This window comes from Pteropus medius, unplaced genomic scaffold (genome assembly GCF_902729225.1).
Source record: "Pteropus medius unplaced genomic scaffold, Ma_sr-lr_union100, whole genome shotgun sequence".
Lineage (NCBI taxonomy): Eukaryota > Metazoa > Chordata > Mammalia > Chiroptera > Pteropodidae > Pteropus > Pteropus medius.
In genome coordinates, this window is record NW_024349797.1 from 7,643,702 (window position 1) to 7,658,777 (window position 15,076).

Below are 15,076 nucleotides of genomic sequence, written 5' to 3' on the forward strand. Positions count from 1 at the left end.
TTACATAACATACCTCTTATGAACTATTCCATCATAGAGAATTGGTGCCTTTTGCTTACATTGTCATGCTCACATTATAGTCAGCTTCATACTTGGTTCATTAACTTTCTTGTGCTTTTGTTTTTTCTAGAGTTTCTCATTATCTCTTGGTGTTATTTATCACATCATTGAAATTCTTCTCCCACTTCTTAATGAATCATCTATTATAAATTAACTCTATTCTTGTTGACTACATGCTTCTCAAAGGACACTGACTTCCTGCTCAAATTTAGAGTGAGTAGTTTCTGGACCGAATATGTGGCTATCATTCTGGGGATTACTTTCACTGAACTTCTTAGTTAGTTTTACTTTTTTTTTTTTTTTTTACACCTACATCACCTGGTCTTCCTAGGTGGTCTCCCACCCAAGTACTAACCAGGCCCAACTCTGCTTAGCTTCTGAGATCAGATGGGATCAGGCACATTCAGGGTAGCATGGCCGTAGGTAGTTTTACTATTTTTTACAACCCATATCGTCCCCTTTCTTGGTTACGATCTTATATTACTTATAGGTCCTAAGGTAATTACTTCAGGAAAAAAGTTATCTTAAAAGGTTCTAAGTCTTTAAATCTCTGGAAATGTATTCATTTGTACCTCCTTCTTGGCTTTTGTGGTTCCATGTGCTCCTGTATTTCCCTCATCTTACTAGCTGATCCTTCTCAATCTAGCTCCACTTTGTATATAAGACTTTTAAATACTGGAATGCCATATCACTCAGCCCTGTCCTGCATGATCTCCCTGAATACCTTCCATTTCCATGGTTCCAAATACCACTTCTGTATGCTGACCACTCTTCAAATCTCTAAGAAACTTCTCCTTTGAGCTCTAAAGTAAATAGCTAGCCAAGCATTTTACATTTCCATTTGGATGTTTCATAGGCATCTCAAACCTAACATATCCAAGGTCAAACCCTTAATTTCTACACCTCACCTACTTCCACCAGTCTTCCATATTTCAGAAGTAGAATTACCATCTACCCAGCTACTCACATCAGAAATTTGGAAGTCAACTTTGGTTTATTCTCCCTTATCCCTCGCCCCATGTTCAATCCACTGCTAAATCCTATCTCTTCAACCTGCAAAAATATATCTTGAAACACAGTCCTGTCTATTCCTCCCTTGCCATAATCTTGGTCAAGTCATCATCATCTCTCATGTTAATGCAAAACACTTCTGACTCACCCTCCTCAAATCAATTCCCCGTATGGTATCCAAAGTAGGTGAATTCTGAATTAAACTTTATTAAATACTTTCTAAAATCTTGCTTTCCTGTGTCCTTTTATTATTCAATGTACTTTTTACAATAAGTGTCAAGAAAAATTAAAAATTAAAAATTAAATGAACATATCAACCTTTCTGAATCACATAGAAAATAAACGTAGCAACTTCCTACCCTATATATTTTTATAAATGGAAATTTTAAATTTGTGGCACAAGTATAGCAGAACTGGATCTTAAATCTTCCTCATCCACAAAGTTAAGCCACTGAGTTTCACAACAAACTTGACTCCTAATTCCTCTGCCTCACACATGCCTCCAGGTCACACAAACTATTACCAGATGGTACTAGCCCAGCAAAGATTCCTAATCCACTGATGCATATCTGAATTACCTTTTAAACTAATCAACTAACGTACCCCTGCAACTTCCTCTGTATCTTCTTACGGGACAATTGTATGTCCAGAAACTCATGTTCCTAGTACTTAATTTAACCCTTCCTTCAAGTGTGTAAAAGCTGCATGATAAAGCCACTCCAAGAACACGCTACATTAGAATGTTGGTGCCATTCTGTTGATTTTATTGACTTGTCAAAAATAAATATCTAAGTAAGTATTAAATTAACTAACACTTACTGGTTTAGTAGATTATATAGCTCAATAATATAGTTCAAAATTCAGGAATTTAAATGCTTTATTGATATCGGCTCTCTATGGCAATGATCTTGAACCACGGTATACTATAAGTGGTAAAGAGCATTCTGGGGCTTTACTGTCTAGATTTGAATTCTGACTCCACCACGTCCCTCCTAGTTGATCTCTAGCAAGCAGTTACTTCATCTCTCTGTGCCCATTCCTACATCCAAAAACTGAAGAAAATCATAATGACTATCTCATTAGGATTGTTGCAAGAATTAAAGCTAAATCTACCTGGCATGAAATAAGTGTTTAATAATATTAACTAGTAGGAGGAGGAGGAATAACAATAGTAAGGTCTTTAATTCTTATTACTAAATTTCCTGCCTTCCTCATATAAAAGCAGATGAGTTATACAGATGATAACTGATATTTGTAGATTTAATAATTATAGTTGTGACTCCTCTGGCTATAGAAACATAAAATTGGTTTATGGAATGATTTCATTAGCTGGAATGGAAGTTAACAAATGAACTTGGTAATCAAATTTCAATTCAGCTTTTTTGTTCCCTAATCATTGCTGTATATAGAATGTGACTTAAGAAAGGATAAAAAAATCTTGGTTTCTTGTAAAAATATGGCTTCCAAATAAAGCCAATTGTCACTGATGATGATAAAAATGAAAAAAAAAAATTAAATAAAATGATACTTCTTGAAGACTACCCAGAACTGACAAAATTGCAAAGACTGGGTAAATATAAACCATTTGCTTTCGAAGATTTCAACTGAAAGCTAAAATATCAGATTCTACAATAGCTCATTTCATGCCCATTGACAAATTCCACATTATGCTTTTTGTTTTTAAAGCTCCACTGCCAGTCAAGTATCTCTCTGCTTTCCATTGTAATTAGTTAAATGGTTTTAAAATATGAAATTAATTTGTCTAACACTGAGTCATAATACATTCTAAATGCAAAAGGTTCTGAACTGTTCTATTAATAAATTTTAAAATACTGGTATAAAAACAAAGTACCGGTTTTTAAATTCATGTAAACATGTCAATTACAGAACCTATTTTATTCTTCTAATAATTCAAGCCTCCAGTGAAAAAGAACCATATTCTTTTACCGGCTTCTTCTGGCAAGTTCCCGGTTAAAATCATCTCCAAGGCGAACCTGTTCACTGCTGAGGTCTCGGAGGGACTGATGAAAAGCATGAAGCTAGAAAAGTCAAAACATAGTTATCCATTTAGGATTCTGTTAAATTTATCCATGAAGACTCACAGAGGGTAAAAATAAGATCTTGTTCTTTGTAATAATACTCAAATAATACTCTTATAATTATTAAGACAGAATAAAATAAATGTCTACTCTGAAATATTTTTTCCAAAGAAAAACAATTTTTTAAAAGCTATATATAACATTAACCATCACATCCTCTATAGTACAGAAATTCTACTTCTTATAGATACCCTAGAAAAAAGGCCAGTGAACTTTTTCTGTAAAGGGTAGGTACAACAGCAAATATTTCAGGTTTTTGAGCTATATGTCCTCTGTCACAATAATTCAACACTGCCATTATGGTGTAAAAGTAGCCATAAACAAATGAGCATGACTGTGTTTCAACAGAACTTTATTCAACTGGGCCACCTGCTATAGTAAGGCCAACCCATGCTGCAGAGAAACTCTTGGCCACGTGCATGAGGAACCACGAGGAACCACGTACAAGAATGTTTAGAGCAGCACTATCATAATCAGAACACTGAAAACAAACCGAAAGTCCATTAAGAAGAGAATGGATATAAATAAAATGTGATATAGTCCTCCAGTGGAATATCATACAGCAGTGACAATGAAATGATCAAACCTACCTATACATCAGTAAGGTTGAATGTCAAAAACAACATCAAATGGCGAAAAAAAGTTACAAAAAAAGACATACAGTATTATTTCATTTCTTTAAAGTTTAAAAGCAGAAAATATTAAACATGTAAATAATAAAAATATTTCTTTTAAAAACAAGATAATGATTAACATAAAAGTCAGAGTAGTTCATTGCCCTTGGGGAAAGGAGGAGCATAAAAGAGGTTTAGGGGATATCGTAATACTCTATTTCTTGGCCTGGGTGGTGATTACATGGATTTTCATTCAAATGATTATACTTTTAATTGTAAATATTTGCGCTACACATGTATGTATATGCTATAATTTATAATTTAAAATTTTTAAGTTGTGAAAGGGGTCAAATATGTGGTGACAAAAAGAACTCTAACTATGGGCGGTGAACACACAATGTGAACACACAATGCAATATATATATATATATATATATATCTCATATCTATCTATCTATCTATCTATATATATTTATATACGCCTTATATATATATACACCTGAAACTTACTGGTGTATATATATAAGGTGTATATATATAGAGAGAGAGAGAGATTACATGATGACATAATAATAAATAAATAATAGATAGATAGATAGATAGATAGATAGATAGATAGATAGATAGATATTTTAAGTTACATAGACTTATAGAAACAAGTTGATTCAACAAGTGCACATTGGGCAACTAATCGGTGCTGACAGCTATGACAGGAAACAAGTAGCTCACAATTCAACATGGGAGACAGATACATAAACAAAACCACAAACGCTGCACCAGAGCATTAAGAAAGCACACAGTCATGTGGAGCTAAAGGTCACCCTGAAGAAATGAAGTTAAAATGCAGAAGAACAATTAAAAAGAAAGGAGTGGGGGGAACATAGTGGATGAACAAGAGACCATTCGCTTAGGTTTTGCCATCATCATTTTCCCGTTTTGCAAACCAGAATCCTAGAACTCATCTTGGACCCCTCCATTTCATTCATTCCCACCCTCGCCAAATGCTCATTTCATCTTCGAGACCTTTCATTTGTCCACCAAATAAGCTTTTAAATCCACTCCCTTCTCTCCATTGATCCTAACCCATGTGAGCATCATGTCAGACCCAGAACATAGCATATATTCCTAATTGGTTTGCCTACACTGACTCCTTTTTATACACTAGAGCCAGAGTGATCATTTTAAAATAATTGTCCCCTTCTTACAAGACTGTATATGGTCTCAGTGCTTCATACTTCTTTAGCCACATGGCCCTCTTAAAATTACTCACAGGTGCTATCTTCCTTCCTGCCAAGGTATTTGTTCTACCTCAAATAACTTTTACTCAACTTTTGGATCTCAGCTCAATCAGTCATTCTTCAAGAAGCCTTCCCTTACTGGGGCAGGTCCTGTACTATACATTCCCATAGCTCTGTGCCTCTTTCTGTTACAGCATGCATCTCAGCACATAATTATGGGTGTATTTATGTACTTATTTGATTAATATCTAGCTCCCACTCTAGATTATAAGTTCCACAAAAAAAAAAAATGGTTCTTTCCCAGGACAGAGGCACTAAATAAATAGAATGAAAGAGTAAATGAGTCATGTTAGCATACTGACCTCTGCTCTAGGTTTAATCACATAATTCAAGCAAGTTACACCTACCAAAAAAATAAGACAGTCAAAGAAAAGTTTTTACAAGGTGTCTTCTAATGCACTTGGTTCTGTTATCTCTTTATCTTATGCTGTAACAAGCAGAAGCTATACAGATGAGTATTCCTACAAACTTTGAATCCTCGGTCCTACGAAGATATCAAAGTCAGCAATATCCCCTATCTAATTAATCTAGCCCTTATCTAATTAATTTAGCTACCCAGGAAACCAACAACAAAAAAATAAAATAATGTTTATTCCGCTCTTGCAGAGAAATTAAAGAAGCAAAAACCAAAATATGTCCATACAACTGATACTTGTGAAATATTTAGTGAATACATAGAAAAAGTATGAAATTTCTTGCTTAATAGAAAGTGGCTCCACTGAAAATTTGTCAGAAAAACACTAATGGAAAAATCAATAGGTTAACCGCACAAGGACTAACTTGTTCATACCAAACCAAACTTTACCAAATAGAAAGTGGCTGACTCAGCAGGGCTTACAGAAGAGTGTACCTGAACAAGGAAACAACACATGTCCAGAAAACCCCACTTTTAAACTGTTCTACAAAATTGAATCCTCCATAACAAAATTAAAAATAAATGTATGATGATGATTAGTACATTGAAAATAAAATAGTTTATTTGGTTTAAGAAAAATCAATACAAAGTTACTGATGATGAAACTCGTGGTTAAAATATAGCCATAAAATGCAAGTGTCAGTCATTTACATAGAAATGTAAGGAATACAGAATGGTACAAAGTACCTGGCCCATGTCCTCAGTCTCCCGAAGAAATCGGACACCAGTTCTGGATCTAATTCGTTTACTTCCCTGTTGATCCTCATAGTCCTTGAGAGGTGAGGTAGGTGGATAACGATGGCTTTCTTTACAAATGAAAGAAAAGGAAAAGGATAAAAACACTGCATGAGAAGAAACATTCTAAAATTTTACTCAGTAAATACACAGCAGACATGAATATACACTTGTACCCTTAAAATTCTACAAAGCTGGCATTAATCTTGCTCTTAAAGCAGATAAAATGAACAGATAAAAGCTGGAAATAGAACAAGTAAAAAATTCTAATGTGCTATACTTTTCAAAGAAGCAATACAAAATTTTCTCATATAAAAAATAATTGCTAAATAAAAGTACCTTTTGTGACTCCCTAAAATAATAAAAATATTAACAGAATTTTTCAAATAACAAATTAATTAATCTAAAATATGAATGGTATTTAAAAGTCAATAAACTAAGTACATAAAGAACAGCTAATTGTATCTAATTTTTAATCATTATTATCATGATCAACAGTAATATTAATGTTGGCTACTAATTTTCACTCTATCTAAATCACCTCTCTTCGCTGCAGACTTCTCTATTCTATTCTGTCTTTTGTATTCAAGCATGAATGTCTGTGCGTAGGAAAGTACAAGTAAAATTAATTACTGGCAAAATGTTATCACCTTTAATCTAGCCATTGAATTCTAGCTGCACACCAAGCATAAAGTTCACCTGTTCTTAACAAGTGTTATAGGGTATTTCATAATCAGATATTTGAAAAACCACAAAACTAGGACAAGACTTCTAACCCAGAACGTATACCGCATGGTAAATCCTATTTTTGTGTTTGTTCTGATTGGTGGCAGACGATTAAATCCAAGTTTTGTCAGGTAAAGCTCTGCGTGGTCTATGGAGTCTGAGAAGAAAAAACTAATAGACTCACGGTAACAAAGTGCCGTTAAACATATTCGAATATTCACTGTAAAATCCTTGACCTCAACTTCTAACACCTTATTTGTATGATTTTATGTATAGGTCGTATCTGTCCAAAGAATAAATGTATTCAATATGTACTTCACGAATATCTTTAAAGCAAAAAAGGATTTTCAGAACATCCATAGAGTTTACCTGTCACAGTGGTACCATCAAGGTCACTTGCACTCAGACTTGTAACAGAAACACTTCTCCCTCCTGAGTTTCTCAATAAACGTTGACTCCTCAGTTGGCCTATTGATTGTTCCAAGCTTTCTTTTAACTAAATTAAACAATATAATGAAGAGAGATTTATTCTCTTTAAACTTCCAAATACAAATAGACTAGACATTTTTAAAGCTATTTCCTAAAATATCTGGTTTCCCAAAGAGACTTTATATCAGAGAAAATTTGAACTATGTTAGGAAATATAAAAATAGTACACAAATATTTTAAGAACCAATTCTAACATCCGGTTTTAAACAGCATCTGTCACTACCTATTTCATCTTTCTATTACCAGAATGTAAAAGAGATGTCTACTACCTAAGCGCTTACAAAACCAGACTGCAACATCTAACTGATGTGCCCCCCATGGTTAGACACGTAACAAGGCTAAGACATCTGAAAAGAGAGAAAGCCCTCCTGCCGTCTAAACACTCCTTCAGAAACCCCAGGCCTGCAACAAGCAGGAAACTGAACAGTGACTGCTGCTATTGAAACAATGTGTACTACCCAACTCTAAACCAGAACATCTCTTTCAAAGATTTAAAATCCCAGGAAACTGTGTGGTCATATGTCCGACTGTCAGTACATACTAGAGATCACAGTTATCTAAATGATCTTTTCAGATTGGGAAGTCAGCCAGCAGAGGATATAAGAAGACATCTTTTTAGACCTAAAGAGCCACATTAAATAAAAACATGCTAAATACTGAAATAATGTCCAGACCTGGACACAGCTATAGACCTGAAAAGAGGACTAAACTAAAACTCGAGGGAACAAGGAGAAAAGTTCAGGTCTAGACATCTTAGCCAAGGATGAATAAGAAAGAATACTAATAAAAATAATGCATGGATCCATACAAGAAGTCATCTAGAACTCGTTAAAGAGAGTATCAAAACAAAACAACTGATTGAGAAGACAGGGTTACCTAAATTCAGCCAGAATGAAAAGACAGAACATTACTTATGGCGAGAACAAGTCGATCTCCTTGGTGAACTATGCAGAAAGGAAGTAGCCTCAGCTGAGGGGAAAGCATGGATGACAGAATAGCGAATCCTTTTTCATTTTGATTATGTGTGATTTAGCTCTTCTGAACAAACAAGACTAAGAAAGTCTGGATTAAAAATAGTAGAGTTAGAATTGTAGGACTCTACTTCTATTTTGCTCTTATTTCTAGAAAAAAAAAAAAGGCTAATGTTTCTACATCCTCTGTCCTCTGCTTCACTAGATTGGAATATGTGCAATATCAACCTGCCTGAGTGGTTAATGGCTGTGAAAGCCAGCCTATCAATACAAGGAAACATACAGATGAGGCCTGTGAGAATCAACGTCTATCTTGAGAGTAATTTACATATAAGTAAAAGAGAACTGTAGCTAACATGTTACATAGACCAGAGGTCTTACACAATGAACACAAAATAGTATATCAGTAATCTATGACAAAGGCTCAGGACAAAATTAAATGACGTTAAAGTTTTAAAAAAAAAAAAAACCTCAAATCTAAACTGTAATGTGAGTAAAGGACTAGAAATGTAAAGTGATTTTATGTCACACAAGTTAGCAGTGGCAGAACTAGCTCTATTAGCCTTCCTTGTGCTTATCTTTATTACTCACATCTTTCGAGCTAAGCCTGACATCACTGTGCTTTTGGAAGCAAAGTCAGCTGTCATTGCTTATTATTGCTTTTTTTAGCTCTGGTTATTTTTAAGATTTTCTCTTTGACTCTGATCATCAATGGTTTTACTCTAATATGACTGCAGTTTTATTTGTAGTGATCCCATTTTTGACTCATAGAGATCGTGGAATCTATAGCCTGATATTTTTCATGTATTATATGTTCTCAGCCATCATCTCTTCAAACATTGTTGCTACCCTATTCTTTCTCCCCTCTCCTGAAAATCCAGATGCATTTAAGGTATAGCTATTTACCATATATCTTCTATGCTCTTTTTTGTATTTTTCATCCTTTCCTTCCTCCATTTTTGGATATCTTATGCTGGCCTATCTTTCAATTCATTAATTCTCTCCTTAACTGTGTAAAAGCTGCTGCTTAGTCCATCTGTTGAAGGTTTTAATTAATTGATTTGTTTGTTTTAATTACATTCTTCCATTTCTGTAATTTTCATTTGGTTCTTTTCTATAGTTTCCAATTCTTTGTCAGAATTTTCAATCTTGTCTTTTTATTTCTTAAACACATTAATCATAGTTATAATACTATGTATCTTTCTATTGCCTGTTGTCTCCCTTGGTTTTCGGTCATCTCTTATGTTTACTTATGCCTAGGTATTTTTTTAATCGGGTGACAGACATCGCATATGAAAAATTGTAGAGATCATTGAAAGTTCATGGTGATGACATCTTCAGTAGGGATTTAATTTTGCTTCTAGAGGGAGGTCAGGCTAGGGTCCCTAGGAATCCCAACGCACCTTAATCCAATCAGGAATTGAGATGATTCAAAGCTGGGATTCTGATCCCATGAAGGTTCGTTTATTTTCAGTTTATCACTTTTCTTTTCGCTTCTCCTAGCGATCACCATCTGGAGTCTCAGTTGAAAGCTAGAGGGCTCCTGGACTCCAGTTGTGATCTCCCCAGCCTCTTGAGACTCTTGATAGCTCTGATCCTATCCTCTCTGCTTCTAAGTTACCTCTTTTGAAATCAGCTTCTGCCTTGAGGGAAGAAAAGAGTCCCAAATATAGGATTCATCCTTCTGGACTCCTATTGTTGCCAGATTTTCACTACAAAATTCCTCACTACCTTGGTAGGTCTCTGAAGGGTTCACATTATTATTTTTTACTCTTGTTCTTTTTTTGCCCTTCTAGTTGTTCAGAGTAGGAGAGCTGAACCAAAATAATCTTATCTATCAATGCCAGAAGCAAAGCTTGCCAGCATCCATTTTATGTAGGCTTATTTGCTAACAAATTCTGAGCTGTAACTAAAAGCTGATGAATAAAATGAATTCGCACATGCATGCACAACACACATTCCCTGCTAACAAGAAAAAAGACGAAGAAGAAGAAGAAAGCCACAATGGAACATATGGAAAAATATTGCAGAATAAGAGAAATAACACAAAATCTAGGAGGAATAACAGATGTTGGAAATTAATCATTTCAGAAATAAGATAAAAAGTTAGAAAACTATTTGGTGACTTCATTTTAAAACTTTAAAAAATATATATCATAAAGCATTGAACAGATGAACGGGCTAATATATAAAGACCAAAAAATGAAATGTAAAACATAAATAAGTGGAATAAAGATTTAATTACTCCTACCAAGCAAAAACAAGTCTTCCACCTAAGATACAAAAATAAAAATTTAACAGAATTAAAATGTACACTTATAAGTAGCAATAGCAAAACAGATAATGCACAAAATCTAATCATGATGTATGAAATGAATCTGATCACTCCTAAAGCACAAAGAGATAAAAAGATATAAAATAATAAAAGTTGGTTTTAAGTCTTTAAGATTATAACTCTTAACTAGGTGCAAAAGCAGACCAAACTTGAAATTAAACAAAAACAAAAGAACACTAATAAAACTCAATTTAACATTAATTTAGCATGCTATTGTGCTGAAACTAAATCAATGTTCCACACAAGACCGTGGTACTGACTCCAGTGGTAGATGCTTACAGGCTGGCATGACTGCCTCTCCACGTACCAAGTGATGATTCCATTTCCTCCCCCCTTCCCACATCCGAAATACTGTAAAACCAGCATCACAGAACATGCTCACATATTTTCACCATAACTTGATATAAATGCCTCATTTACATTTGAGGTCTATTCTTTTATCTCTATTCATTTGACTTAGACTAAAACAACTAAAGCACTATTATGATGCACCAGTATGAATACAAATAAAACGTGAAATTGAATGACAACACTTGTTTATAAGGTAGTCACGACATGCTTCTAAACTTAGAAGTCAAGATGGGTAGGACTCCTCCAGCCAAATATAATTTGAGCATCAATAAAATATTAACTACAATGGATTAAAGCACTTCAAATAAGCATAAAGTTAAGTTTGTGAAACTCAGGGAGAAAAAGAGTCACTGGTCACCACTAGAGAGTGCTAGTGAACCATGCCGATTCTGGATACCAGTAAGTGAAATTCTGTAAAACTATATAAGTTTTAGGTTAACATTAAAATAAAAATACCAAATTATAAAATTCTTATGGAGATCTCTGAAAGCCCTGTGATGTCTCTATCTGAAAAACTCTGATTAGAGACAAAATACAGGTCAAGTTCAATGACCTTTTTTTTAAGTATATAACTCAAAAGAACAGACTAGACTGCAAACCAAATCTATGAAAAGAGATCATTCAAGCAGCAATGGGTACTTCAAATACGAATGTGATCATTAAAAACACTATGATTCATTTTTTTTGAAAAATGCTTGACAATGTTTTCCTCAACTATACTACCTTTGTTTCTGCTTCTGCTTCTGATCCTGTCCACATTTTTCACACTGTATCGGATAACTTTCACATATGTCTTATGTTGAGGATGAAATAAGGCAATAAATAATTAGAATAATAAATAATTAAAACAATGCCTAGTTTACCAAAGATTTATTTGTTCAGTAAATGGTAGTTATTATTATTATGATTATAGGATATGAATGAACAAAAAAATAAATGGAATAAAGGAATGAGATGTTTTAATCTGGAGAAACTCTTTGAAGGAGTTTGTCATTCCCTAAAAATGCCATCACTGACTTTCTCTGGCTGCTTAGATAACGACCCTTGAATGGCAGCAGTGTCAATATTCCCCCATCACCTCTTTCTTCTCTCCACGTGTAACTCTTTCATAATGCCATGGAAATTTCACTTCCTGCATATCACTATTCATTTTTTTGCTGTACCTTCATCTTTGGTGACCGATTCCTTCTTCTGACTGTTCATTTTTGTAAAATAGCACGCAGTTTTATCATTGGGAGACAAGGACGTAATACTACTATACATTTTCACTGTCTGTGACCAATCAGCAACAGGCTTCAAAAGCGGTGATCTGCTATTTTCAAAGTAACGTGTGGATGGAAGAGCCAGCAGCGACGGTTGTACTTTATGGAGTTACTCGCAGTTAATATACTGTGTTAACTGACATATGAATTCTGTCGTTTGCACACTGGTGTTAGCTGACCAAACGGAGGTAATAAAATTCATGCACACTGAAAACAAGGACCGCTGTGTTTACTTTTCAGAGTTCTCGAATCACTGCTCCATGCATTCAGTAGGAGTTTCATAGCCACATTCGGTGGAGGAATATGCTAATTCCATCTCACCTGGGATTGGAACTCTGGTTTTTTGGTTTGGGGTTTTTTTAAGTAAAAACTACTGACTTTTCAAAATTCATGATAGCGTGCTCCTTGACCAGACCCTCGGAAGAAGGTTTCCAAGTGACAGTACACAGGTAGAAAACTAGGCACTAACTCCACAGACAGTATTAGGAATGGCTAAGAAATAAATTATTCAATAAAATTTGGCTTCAATAAGACAAGAAATGGCAAAAAATAAATCACATGCATGAACTTCCTTAGTCAATATATAACATTGGTAACTGTTTCACTAATGACCAGTGTTATCTCACAAATTCACAATCTCAACAAAACTAATCTCATCCTTGACTAAGCTCATTATGAAAGAAAAAAAAATCACACTAAAAATAATCACTAGGAAATTCTTAAAAGATATCTACCATTATTCCACAAAGACCATAATAAAAATAAACTAGAAATAGTGATTACTCACACATAAATGTAGAAGCTACCACATGCTCATCAAATAATTAGCCTCCACAAAAATGAAAACCACAACTCAAAAAAAAAGAAGAAAGAAAGAAAGAAAGACAGCAACAACCTTGGAAAAATTCTAAATGCTGCAATTTAAAGCAAGCTTGAATTTTGGAAACCATTTAGAGATCTCATTTAGTTTCTTCAGATACTTGCTTACACTAAATTGTCCCTTATTTTTATACTAAGAAAATATATCCCCTAAAATAATTATACAGAAACATATGCAACTTTGGTCATGTACAGATAACTGCACTTAGCTGCATAGCTGACCACAAGTTAGAAACATCTAAATACTTTGTCTACTCATTCAGTTTTGCTTTCGCCTGACATTCACGATGTATATATACAGCACTGGTGACCATGGAGACAGTTTGTGTTTAAGTCTGTATTTATAAATACGTGTGTGTGTGTGTGTGTGTGTGTGTAATATTGACATTAAAAAAAAAATTGAAGTACTTCAATTTACAAATGTTAGCGGTCGGCTTGGCATAAATCCAGGTAGAAAACGGAGGTAGAAAAGAAGTCACTTCAAATATTTTATCCTGGATAACACTGCCTGTCATCCAGGGGCACTTTAATTGTTAAGTACTTGTCCTTCCTTCGCTACCTGTTTCTCTACCAAATGCCACAACTGATCTAGCACAAACTGCAAAATAGATTGGTTGTGGAGCTAGTTTTATCAGTTCTATTCTGGTTCCTTATAGTCTACTTATTTTCTGCTATTAAAAGGAGAAGATAAGATGGAGGAGGAGGAGAAAGGGGAAAGGAGTTTTATAGAATGAAACAGAAGTGAAAATTTACGGTTTGCACACTTTTCTAGTCCCACCATCTGTTGCTAAAATGTATTTTTAAAATGGTTGCTGCTATTTTATTTACCCAAAAATCATTAGCTCCGGATGCTATGTCTAACTTCTCTCCACCTGCCGATTTATAGAAACATAAGCCCATAATAATTAATTTCTGAAATTTAAAAATCCCTTTCCAATGATACCATTTTTATTTATGTAACTATTCTATTTTTAAATGAAATCCCATTTATTCAAAGCCATATATCGCAGACATTTTGACCACAATTTTAAAAGAGTTTTTTAAATATTTCAACATAATATTTTGAATGTCAATAAATAAGTGCTCACAGAAAATGGAAGGCACTCTGATTGTATTTTGGGTGGACAATTTACTCATAAACATAAGAGGAAGAAAAAGCATTATTTTGTATGCTGTGCAAGTTAGCATGTACTTTGCTAGCAAAATAATCAGATACACATATCACTGCGAATGTTGCAATACATCATGTTGTTTATAGTCACGATGATACACCCACGAAACTGAAGTTAGGCCAATGAATTCGAGGAAAAGGAAGTAACATACTGAGTGCCTATAATGTACCAAATACTATATTAAGAACATAGCAAATGCTCAAAGGTAGGGGAATTATTGGATGGATTAAAGAAACAACAAGAACATAAATGCTTAGCAAGTGTCTAAAACAGTGTAACCATTTCAATAAATGTTATGAGGATTATATAATTATATTCATTTATAAGATGATGAAACTATAGTTCGAAAAGGTTTAGTAACTTGCCCAAAGTCATTGAGTGCTTTCTAACAGAAAAAAAAAAAAAGATTCAGTTTGAAGTCTGACTCAAAAATCTACATTTTTCCACTATCCTTAAAGCAAAATTCTGTCAAAATTATTCTTCAAAGACTTGTAATAAAATTTTAAATGTAACATTCTAAGAACATAATTCCAAAGTTCTGAAATGTGTTTACAAAAAGAAGGCCCCAACAGAATTTGATTATAATTTCTTACCCATAGACTCTTACTACTTAACACTAAAATTATTAAAAGACTGTGACCAGTTCTCACCTTTAGGAC

The 15,076-nt window shown here is 34.1% G+C and overlaps 1 protein-coding gene and 1 non-coding gene across 13 annotated transcripts in view; both read right to left on the reverse strand.

Annotated features, from left to right (window-relative positions):
• Positions 1-15,076, reverse strand: part of CEP128 (centrosomal protein 128) — a 348,588-nt gene that overhangs the window by 310,271 nt on the left and 23,241 nt on the right. For 11 of the 12 annotated variants that reach the window (XM_039883945.1, XM_039883939.1, XM_039883938.1 and 8 more), the window contains 3 exons: positions 7,328-7,454; positions 6,185-6,303; positions 3,019-3,110 (listed from right to left, as the gene is read on the reverse strand). In XM_039883945.1, the coding sequence (XP_039739879.1) occupies positions 3,019-3,110; positions 6,185-6,303; positions 7,328-7,454 (338 nt within the window). The remainder of the gene's footprint in view (positions 1-3,018; positions 3,111-6,184; positions 6,304-7,327; positions 7,455-15,076) is intronic. The other variant, XM_039883949.1, reaches the window with a different exon arrangement.
• On the reverse strand, positions 367-485 carry LOC120619828 (5S ribosomal RNA). Its single transcript, XR_005657669.1, has one exon. It is a non-coding gene; the product is annotated as a 5S ribosomal RNA (ribosomal RNA).